The 11,341-nt window shown below is 37.9% G+C and overlaps 1 protein-coding gene across 4 annotated transcripts in view; it reads left to right on the forward strand.

The window, feature by feature from the left end:
• Window positions 1-11,341, forward strand: part of AP3B1 (adaptor related protein complex 3 subunit beta 1) — a 285,752-nt gene that overhangs the window by 255,616 nt on the left and 18,795 nt on the right. For all 4 annotated transcript variants that reach the window (XR_013532268.1, XR_617963.5, XM_035291344.3 and 1 more), the window contains exon 25: window positions 11,338-11,341. This exon is cut by the window's right edge and continues 94 nt beyond it. Coding sequence is in view for 2 of the 4 variants with exons in the window: in XM_035291344.3 (XP_035147235.3) it covers window positions 11,338-11,341 (4 nt within the window). In the remaining 2 variants the exon portion in view is untranslated. The remainder of the gene's footprint in view (window positions 1-11,337) is intronic.

Below are 11,341 nucleotides of genomic sequence, written 5' to 3' on the forward strand. Positions count from 1 at the left end.
TAAATATATTCTACCTAAGAGTTAGTGCAGTGCATAAACAGATCCTCATCCTTGTAATCCGTAGGTATGCATGTATTAAGCAGTATGGTAAGTCACACAACTTAGTGCTAGTTAGAGGACTGAGCACATGTTTTTGTCCAAAGATCTGTTATACATTCTTTAGTAGTTAATGAGCACTAAAAATATAAGAAAGAATGCCATTAGTTGACCAGAAATTGTGAGGCATTATTGACAGAAAGCAAATAGGAACAGATAAACAATAACAGAGAAAATAAAAATCACAGGATAAAACACTCATGGGAGAAAATACCATGATGGTAAGAACCAATCTGGCAGATCATCCAGCACAAAGTGAGTAAGTGAAAAGTTAGGGGTCTTAAGACAGTCATTAGGGAATTAACTCCTTCCAACCCCCCAGTTCCCCAGTGTTACCCCTGACAACAGGCACACTTAATGTGAGACTTTTTTTTTTTTGAGACAGAGTTTCGCTCTTGTTACCCAGGCTGGAGTGCAATGGCATGATCTCAGCTCACTGCAACCTCCACCTCCTGGGTTCAGGCAATTCTTCTGCCTCAGCCTCCCAAGTAGCTGGGACTACAGGCACGTGCCACCATGCCCAGCTAATTTTTGTATTTTTAGTAGAGACAGGGTTTCACCTTGTTGACCAGGATGGTCTCGATCTCTTGACCTCGTGATCCGCCCGCCTCGGCCTCCCAAAGTGCTGGGATTATAGGCGTGAGCCACCACGCCTGGCCCTAATGTGAGACTTAATAATAAAACTGTAAAGAGAATGAGCTACTTGCCTGGGAAAGATGTTTTCGTGTGGATGTGGGGACCTACAAGAGCAGAGCAGGGTTTGAGTTTGTGTGAAGGAAGCAAGGATGGTCAGAGATGACATGAAATACAGTTTTATCCGAGAGACTATTTATCCAAAATATTCTCAGATCCTCACCACTAGGGTAAAGCCAGTGTTACATTTGTTGGTGGGGAGGAAAGGCCATTTCTTGCCCGCCTGCCTCCAACTTTATGTCCACATAACCAGTCAGTATCTTGACCACTTACAAATAAAACTTCAGTCAGCCCACGAAGGGGAGAAGAGACCCATAGTAATGATAGTTGCTAATTCAGTAGATGAATAATGGAATGGACACAGCTGAATACTGATTTAGCATTCTGGAAGAAAGAAAGGGTCAAGAAAATCAACTGGAATACAAAGCAAAAAGGCAAGACAGAAAATAGGGAAGGTTAAAAGGATCAGTTCATCTCAAGGAGCTTTGGCAGGAAAGAAAAGACAATGAAGGGAAGAAATAGTTTAGAAAATAAATTATGGAGAACATTTTCCTGCTGGACATGGTGGCTTACATCTATAATCCTAGCATGTTGGGAGACCAAAGCAGAATAATTGTTTGAGCCCAGGAGTTCAAGACCAGCCTGGGTAACATAGCAAGACCTCATCTCTACCAGAAATCAAAAAGGATTAGCCAAGTATGGTGGCACATACCTGTCATCCTAGCCACTTGGAAGACTGAAGTGGGAGGATCCCTTGAGCCCAGGAGTTCAAGGCTCCAATGAGCTATGATCACACCACTACACTCCAGCCTAGGCGACAGAGTGAGACCCTGCCCCCAATGAATGAGTGAATGAACATATGGCCAAACAAAAGAAACACACAAGCCTTCAGATTAAGAGGGACAGACAGGGTGAATGTGAAAAAGTATCAAAAAGACCACATCCTGGTGACATTTTTCACAAGAAAAATACCCTATTATCTTCCAAAGCAGAGAAAAAAAAGCAGCTTACCTAAAAAAGGACAATAATGAGAATGGAATCAAATTTTACATCAGTACTCTTATCAGTTCTGGAAGTCAGAAGGTAAAGGAAATGACCTTTAAAATTTTGAGGATACCAAATGGTTATTTTTCAGTGAAGGAAGGATTCTATCAATCAGTGTACCACCTATGCATCCTTTCTGAAAGGATTACTCAAAGACATACTATAGTAGAATATTTTCTTCAATCTGAGACAGAACCAGGCATGGTGAGGCATTCCTGTACCCCCAGCTACTTAGAAGGCTGAGTCAGGAGGATAGTTTGAGCCCAGGAATTAGAGACTACAGTGCACTATGATTGCACCTGTGAATAGCCACTGCTTTCCAGCCTGGGCAACGCAGTGAGACCTTGTCTCAAAAAAAACCAAAAACCTGAGACAGAGAAAAACATAAATTTTTTTAAGGTACTGAGCAAAGAATTCTACCTATAAAATGTATCAATGTATAAAAATAATTGTTGACATAATGTGAAAAATAAATATTTACAATAAACTGGAACCAAAATCCTCACATAGACAAGTGGAAGGAGGAGTGATGGTATACAAGATAATTGATTGATGGCAAAAATAAGTTTAAATATCATTTAAAATATTAAAGATAACCACTAAAATAATAGAAATGGGATGTATTATAACTTCTAAACAACTAAAGGTAGGAAAAAAGGGAGTAATTAAAACCTGATCAGGGCTGCCTGTGGTGGCTTACACCTGTCATCCCAGCTCTTTGGAAGGCCAAGGTGGGAGGATCCCTTGAGGCCAGGAGTTCAAGACCAGCCTGGTCAGCATAGTGAGACCTTGTGTCCTATTAAAAAAAAAAAAAAAAATTTAATGAATTTTTAAAACTATCAGTTTAACCAAGAGGAAAAGGAAAAAGTACAGCAAACAGAAAACAAAACAAGATGGCTGGCGTGGCCATGCACATCACCCATACTAGTTTTGACAATTCATGTCAGAGAATTAATCCTAGTTTTACTAAGCAAGTAAAAACAAAAATTTAACCTATGCTATTTATGAGAACTCTACCTAAGAGAGAATGGCACAGAAAAGTTGAGGATAGAAAGATGAAGTGTGTGTGTATGTGTGTGTGTGTGTGTATGCATTTATCAGATAGATGTACTACAACTAGAAAAATTAAGTATTTTAGGTAAAAAGTAATAAAATATTTTGTGTTCATTGTAATCCTCCAAGAAACTATAATTGTTACAACCTTTAAACTATGTAGTTTTGTCATTTATAAAGCAGAAACTAGTACAAATACTGGGAGAAATTGTCAAAACCATGATCATGGTATGTTTTAACATGCACATTCAAAATTAACAAACCAGAGAGGAAAGATGAATAGATATAATTACATACAGGTTTAATGATTTAATTACCAAGTTTGATCTAAGGTATATATGTTTACAAAGAATTCCTAATTTCCTGTGTACAGAAAATACTCATTTTTAAAAGCACATATAGAATGTAAAAAAAAAAAATAGGAAAACTATGGGCTAATATGATTACAGGAAAAAGACACCTAAGAAAGATTAGAGAGGAGAAAGACAATAAAGCACAGAGATCTTTTAAGTTATAAAATAATACTATACACTTCTACACCAACAAATTTGAATCTTTAGATGAAATTAATGGTTTTCTAGAAAAATATAAATTAGGAATAAAAGCAATTAAGTTGTATCAGAACCTTGAAAGAGAGAAATTTTCTGCAACGAAAGAAAAGGAAGTCATCCCACGTCATTCTGTAAGTCTAGCATCACCCCGATTTTAAAGCCCAAAGGGTAACACATGAACATGGAGATCAGTTGTGGTTATAAATTCAAATGGCTTCTGGGCCATACAAGTTACCCATAGCTACATGAAACGTCAGAAACAATCTCTTTTAAGTCAGAAAAGCAAAACAAGGATATCTGCTTTCCACACTATATTACACATTATAATGGAAGTTCTAGCCAGTACAGAAAGGCACATAAACGCTAAAATCCTGGAAAAGAAGAGAAAAAATTGTAATTTTTTATTTTTGAGATGGAATCTCACTCTGTCACCCAGGCTGGAGTGCAGTGGTACAGTCTCGGCTCACTGCAACCTCCGCCTCCTGGTTCAAGCAATTCTCCTGCCTCAGCCTCCTGAGTAGCTAGGGCTACAGGCACCACCACACCTGGCTACTTTTTTTATTTTTAGTAGAGATATGGTTTCACAATATTGGCCAGGCTGGTCTCAAATTCCTGACCTTATGATCCACCTGCCTTGGCCTCCCAAAGTGCTGGGATTACAAGCATGAACCACTACACCCGGCCAAAATTATAATTTTCATTCAACATAATTATCAGTCCAGAAAGTTGGAATCAACAGAAAATATGTTATTTAAACTCATGAATTTAGAAAGGTGGTACAAATACTTATGTAGGAAGAAAACAACCCGAAACTTTCCTAAAGGGCATAAAGGAAAATATAATTAAATATAAAGAAATATAAACAAAATTATAATAATAATAAACATATCCTGTGTTTTTAAATGGGAGACAGTATTGTACCTCAAATTAATCTTCAAATTCAATGTGATTCTAGGCTAAATTCCAGTAGGCCTTTTCAAGAAACTTTACAAACTTCTAAAATTCAGCTGGAAAAGAAAATGTCTAAGAAAAGTTAACATTTTTAATGAAAAAAGTCTTCCTCTATAATAATTTTAAAATACCATAAAGCCACAAGAATATTTTTATTCTGTATAATTGATACTGGCACAAGAACCAATGAAGCCACAGAATTTCGAAATTTAGAAATTGTGTGTGTCAAAAAGATGGCATTTCAGATCTGTGGGGAAAGAATGGAGCATTCAGTAAGTGGTGTGAGGACCAGTATTTGGAAAAAATAAAGGTAGCTTTCTCCCACAAATTATACCAAAGCAAGTTCCACATGGATTTATTATTTAATTATAAAAAACTATAAAAGTATTGAAATATAGTATAGATAAATATATTCATACTCTGAAGACAAAAGTCTTAAGCAAGACACAGTACCCAGAAAGATATAAAGGAAAATGATTAACAGGTTCTTCTACTCAAAAATTTAAAACTTCTCTACAAAAAAAGAAAAAGTAGACACCATAAACAAGATGAGAAAGCAGCACTGCGGCTTATTTGGCAGAAAAAAAGTTTAATAACCAGAACGTGTAACTCTTACAATCACTGAAAAGGATTCCAGTAGAAAGATAAGGAAAAGGCTAAGAATAGGCAATTTACAAGAAAATAAATGCAAGTGACCAACTGCCATTTGAAAAAGATGTTCAACATCACTAGTATTCAGGGAAACAAAAATTAAAACATTTCACCCATCAGATTGGCAAAGTTTTAGATTCGTTTTTATAGCTGGTATTGACAAGGAAGGTAGAGAAAAACATGCACTCTTGTATGCCGTTTGTGGGACTTTAAATTGGCAATATCTGTAAAATATACTTCTCAACTCAGCAATTTCACTTTTAGAGTATTAAGCTGTATTTGTGCTTGTACGGAAATATATCTAGCCAAATATATTATTTAAGCACTGTTTTTAATGGAGAAAAATTGGAAATGATAATCAATGGGGGAATACTTAAATAATTATGTATCCCTATTACATGTATAGGTTTTGAGTACCTCCTATGTGTTATTTCATTTTATTTCATTAAATAGTTAAAACTACCCTGCAAGGTAAGTGTCACTTATTCATAGATGAGAAACTTGGGTCTTAGAAGAGGCTGCTTGTCCATTTATCTTACCTACAAACTTTACCAGTTTGGATCCTATAAAGGAATCTGTGAACAGAGATTACATGTGGTACAAGTATATATGCTACAGTTAAATGTGTACCAAGTAGACTGCCTTACATTAAACTTTCATGCCATCTGGTCCTATGTAGCTAGGCTATTTAAAGCTGCTGTAATAATAGTTCTTCAGTGATCTGGTAACTGTTTATTCTGATAAATTTACATCTATCATCAGTCATTTTCACATTCCCTATCCATGTTGAGGTAGTTACTTGTAGAAATGGAGATATCTATCTCTCCCCTGTTTAACCAAAGGAGTTGTGAAGAAAAAGGAAAAGCTACATAGAGAGAGAAATAAACCAAAAAGAAGGAAAAATGGTAGAAAAAGAGATGCATATAAACTGGAGGACATCCTAGAACACTCATGTAAATGAAAGTAAAATTTCCCCCAAGTAAAGAGGAAATGTTTCATCATAGCCCTATCATAAGCCACATCTTGCCTATAAGATGAAACTGGCTTACAAAGTGAGTTATGTACTAGTTATATTGGATTTTGTAATTGGTTGTGTGTAACAGAAACCCAACTACAGTGGCATGACCAAATAAGGATTTATTCTGCTATAACAAGAACTGCAGGGGTTAGCAGTTCAGAGCTGGTGCAGTAGCTTCCCAGTGTCTTCAGGAAGTAAAGTCTTCCACCTTTTTGTTTCGTGTGCTCATTTTGTTAGCAAATGCTGGTCAACTTCATGGTCCCAAAATGGCTGCTCCACCTCCAGGCTTCCATCTGCATTCCAGGCAAAAAAGAAAAAAAATGACATGGAGAAAGGAGCCAGGTTTATATTAGAAAAGCAAAATTTTCTCAGAAATCTCCACTGAATTTCTGTTTACAATTCATTGGTCATAACTGGCTCACTTGATCACTCTTATTTACAAGAGAGGCTGAGAAATATGCTTCAGTTGGGCTCTCTAACGCCTTGCTTGTTGCTAGGAGGCACATTTCAGGATTGCTTTCCCCACCACCCTCAAACAGCTAGACTTTCTGATGCCATAGAAGGCAGATCTCCTGCCTCTTCTCTCTCTGAACACCCCACCCCTCTCCCTTGGCATCAGTGCTGTCGAGCCACTTTTAATTGAGGAGTATGTGGTATCCTTCAGGATTGTTGGGAAGAAGAGTTTCTATTAAAAAGAAAAAAGAAGTAATTCAAAAGTGTTGTACATGATAATGTAACTCAGTGGTCCCCTAACTTTTAAAATTGTGTACCTTTTAATAAAAGTATTTTGAGTATGTACTCTCTAGAAGTGTATTTGTAATTATATACATGTGTGTATATATGTATGTGTGTATATTTCTCACTGTGCTAACATGTATGTATACTGAAAAAGACAAAAACAGAGGCCAGGCACAGTGGCTCATGCCTGTAATCCCACAATTTTGGGCGACCAAGGCAGGAGGAGCACTTGAGCCCAGGAGTTCAAGATCAGTCTGGGCAACATAGTGAGACTCTGTCTTTAAAAATAAATAAATAAAGCCAGGCATGGTGACTCATGCCTGTAATCCCAGCACTTTGGGAGCCCAAAGCAGGTGGATTGCTTGAGATAAGGAGTTCAAGACCAGCCTGGCCAACATGGTGAAACCCCATGTCTACTAAAATACAAAAATTATCCGGACGAGGTGGTGGGCGCCTGTAATCCCAGCTACTAGGGAGGCTGAGGCAGGAGAATTGCTTGAACCCAAGAGACAGAGGTTGTGGTAATCCAAGATTGCACCACTGCACTCCAGCCTGGGTGACAGAGTGAAACTGTCTCAAAAAAAAAAAAATTAGCTGGGCATGGTGGCATGTGCCTGTAGTACCAGCTATTTGGGAGGCCGAGACAGGAGAATCACATGGGCCCAGGAGGTCAAGGCTGCAGTGAGCTGTCACCACACCACTGCACTCCAGCCTGGGTAACAGAGCTGAGACCCTGTCTCCCAGAAAAACAGAACCTAAAAAGAAATGAGAAAAAATAAATATGATTAGTAGGGTTTTTGCCTATATCTCAGTGGATTGTCTTGTGCCTCTGACTTTGGAGAACTTTGTATACAGTGACTTGAAGCTGAAATTTTAGATTTCATACTAAGTTTGTTTGTAATTTGTATGTGTGTGTATGTGTGTGTGTGTGTGTGTGTGTATAGTTCATGTATGCATATATATACATCTTCTAGTTCTTCATCAGTCTTTACATATTTCTCTTAAAGTGACTGAGTCTTTCCTCCATCAGGTTTGGTCTCATTCTTTGAGTCGCCTACCTGCAATCCTTTCTCTCTTAACCATTCCTTTTCTCCTGTTTCTGAAGAAGTATCCTACTCTTTTCTAGGTCTAACCCACTCACCTTGTTCTTTTGCTCTTCATCCCAACCTCTTTTACCACTCCTAAGACCTTGTTCTAACAATTATTTGTTTCTTCTTCACTGGCTCTTTCCTCTAAACTTGCCAGGTTTCTTTAGGTGTTATTCCTGTGCCTCTTCATTCTCAGGAAGCTTCTGCTTTCTGTTCCTTCTTCCATCGCCAGTCTTCCCTTCACCCTTCAGCTCACTGCATTGTATATTCTTCCTGCAGTCTCAACTGCCCTGCTAAGGTTAGCAGTTACACTTCTTTTTATCCCTCATTCTACTCTGCCTCCCTGCAATATTTGGCACACAGCTTTTTTCCTGACCACTCTCTCCAGTCTCTTCTGCAGGTTGCTCTTTTCTGTTTTTACTTAAATGCAAGTCTTCTCCAGATTTGCACTTCATCCTTTTCGTGGTATCCTCTTTTTCTATGTGATTGTATCTACTTATAAGGCTTCAGCTCTTCCCTACACCATTCTTACTGCTTCCAAACTCTTACGAACTGCCCTGTCCTTTCCTGATCTGTCCTCCCTCCCTCCCTCCTTCCCTTCCTTCCTCTCTCTCTCTTTTTCTTTTCTTTCTTTCTTTCTTTTTTCTTAGACATGGGGTCTCACTCTGTCACCTAGGCTGGAGTGCAGTAGTGTGATCAAAGTTCACTGCAGTCTCAAACTCCTGGGCTCAAGCAATCCTCCCATCTCCCCCTCCCAAGTAGCTGGGATTTTAAGTACCTATCACTATGCCCAGCTGGTCTCCCTCCAGATTCTTGGTTTGTATTTCCAATTATCTGCTGAATATCTCTTCCTGGGTAACTCAGTACTCAAAATATAATGTGGCTAAAGCCAAATCATTTTCTTTCTTTTTTTTTGAGACAGAGTCTCGCTGTGTCACCAGGTGCCAGGCTGGAGTGCAGTGGTGCAGTCTCAGCTCACTGCAACCTCCACCTCCCAGGTTCAAGCAATTCTCCTGCCTCAGCCTCCCAAGTAGCTGGGACTACAGGCACATGCCACCATGCCCAGCTAATTTTTGTATTTTTAGTAGAGACAGGGTTTCACCATGTTGGCCAGGATGGTCTCGATATCTTGACCTCATGATCCGCCCACCTCAGCCTCCCAAAGGAGTCTCACGGGATTACAGGCGTGAGCCACCGCACCTGGTGCCAAATCATTTCCTTTAAGCCCCCAAACTCCTTCAACACATTGTCATTCACCCAATTGTTCACATTAGAAGATGTGAAGTTTCTTCCCTCCATTCATCACCAGGTATATCCTTTCTATTCTAGAATATCCATAAAATATCCCATGTTCAGTGCTACCCCTGCTTGGGAAGCTGTATATTATAGTGGAATAAATGTGTACTTTGAAGTCAGATGCACCTGGGTTCAAATACCAGTGCTGTCGGTTAATAGCTGTGTGATCTTGGGCACATTGTTCAACTTCTTTTAAGTTTCTTATGAGTTAATTTGAAATAACAGAAGTGGAAAAAATATGAAGCCACTTAAGATCCTTTTTAGGTTTTATTAAAGTAAAAAACACAGTAAATGCTTGAAAAAAAAACCAAACCCTGCCTAGGCTATTAAATTAGACTCCTAACTGATTTGCCTGCCTTAGGTTTCTCCCTTGCTCTGTCTTACACACTGCCACTGGAGTTTCTAAAACATAAATGGGACCGTTACCTTCCTATGCCAAAAATCTCTTGTAGTTTTCCATTGCTTCAAGAAACACTGAAACACTTTTGTCTCAGCTATATGAGTAAAGTAACCATATGGTTTATCACACATATCAGGACACTTCAGAGGGTGAAAGGAGCCACCAACTGGACAGGATTCCACAGCAATATCCATAAACTGGGCCTATCCTGGGAGGACTAGGATGAATGGTCATACTATAGATGATAATATACAGTTTGCACCCAGCCTCTTCTGTTGACGTATTAGGCTGCTCATCATTCCCAAAATACAGGCCTAGAATGCCCTCTTTCTCCTCTTGGATATAAACTCAATCTTTGTTCCTGCAGAATGCTTTCCCCATATCTAATGTAGTACCTGCCATTCCATTATAAGTGTAATTTCTTTCCCTCCCACTAGACTTGGTAGCTTCAAGGGCCAATCTCACTTGGCTTTAAATCCCCAGCTACTCACACACTATGTAGGATCAAGTTCGTATTCAATAAATGTTTATCGAATTGATAAATAAATTGGATTTATTGGTTTGCCTTGGACAATCCACGTGTGGAAAAAATGTGAGGCTACTTACAAGAATACAGTACATAATAGCATAAAATAAAAGTGGATTTTATGTTCTGTTTTCATATTATATTATTTGTCTATCCACACTTCAATAAAAACAGATTTGGTTGACACGGTCATTCAGCACTCTTTCATCATGGCCCTTCCTTCAGTGGAATGCAAACTAGGTACCTGGAGATACAGCAAACATGTGGCAACCATGAGGATGAAAGCCAACATAGTAAGGATGGCAGAGTGGAAAGCTAGAGAAATCTGGGCTTCTAAGGGCTTTTTTAAGCCACTTAATGAGCCTGTGACTGGTAACTGTAAGACTTCTTGTATTATAAATGATCAATGCCTCTTTTTCAAAAAACTTAGTTGGATTTTCTGCTTATTTGCAGCCAAACACAATACTGTCATTTAGGACACACTCATCAACCTAACCCTAAACATCTAACTTTAAAAAAATTTTAGACAGCTTTAGTATATTTTTTATAGATCATAATATCATGAGGCTTAGGTAAATGCACTCTTACTGTTTTTCTATCTGATATTAGAACAAACAAAGTTGGATTTCTTAAATTCTTCATATCATGTCATTTGAAATAACTTTTACCATTGGTTAATAATGTCAATGAATAGCACTACTAGAAAATAAGGGCTTTTTTTTTTTTGGAAAGCAAGTTTGCAGATGAGATATTACTTTATTAGCACATATGTAAACACAATATGCCCACTCCATTTTCTTCTTTATTAAAAACTAATATTTTTAAGAAGAGATCTTAACTGTTTCAGACTAAAGCACTCCATCTTCTATACTTTAAGATGTATACGATCGGAAGGTAAAGGATTACTTCTCTATAAGCTGCATGAAGTGTTTCTCCAGTGGTAGTGGTTATATAACCTTACTTTAATTTTTAAAAGTTATTTTTCAAATGGGATAATTTACTATACCTATGTAGTTTTGTTTTAAAAAAATCCTGATTGACATAACATATGTATTTTTCTGCAAGTAATGTTATTTGGAAAAATGTTTAAGCCTTTTTAGCTGTGATATTTAAACCAAAAAGATCTCATACTGTATATGCTAGCATCTGCTTTCATTGCATTGATTTAACTACTTAGTATTAAGAATGTTTATTTATGAAGCATTTAGTCAGCTTTGATTATTTTTCTTCAGTACC

This window comes from Callithrix jacchus, chromosome 2 (genome assembly GCF_049354715.1).
Source record: "Callithrix jacchus isolate 240 chromosome 2, calJac240_pri, whole genome shotgun sequence".
NCBI lineage: Eukaryota > Metazoa > Chordata > Mammalia > Primates > Cebidae > Callithrix > Callithrix jacchus.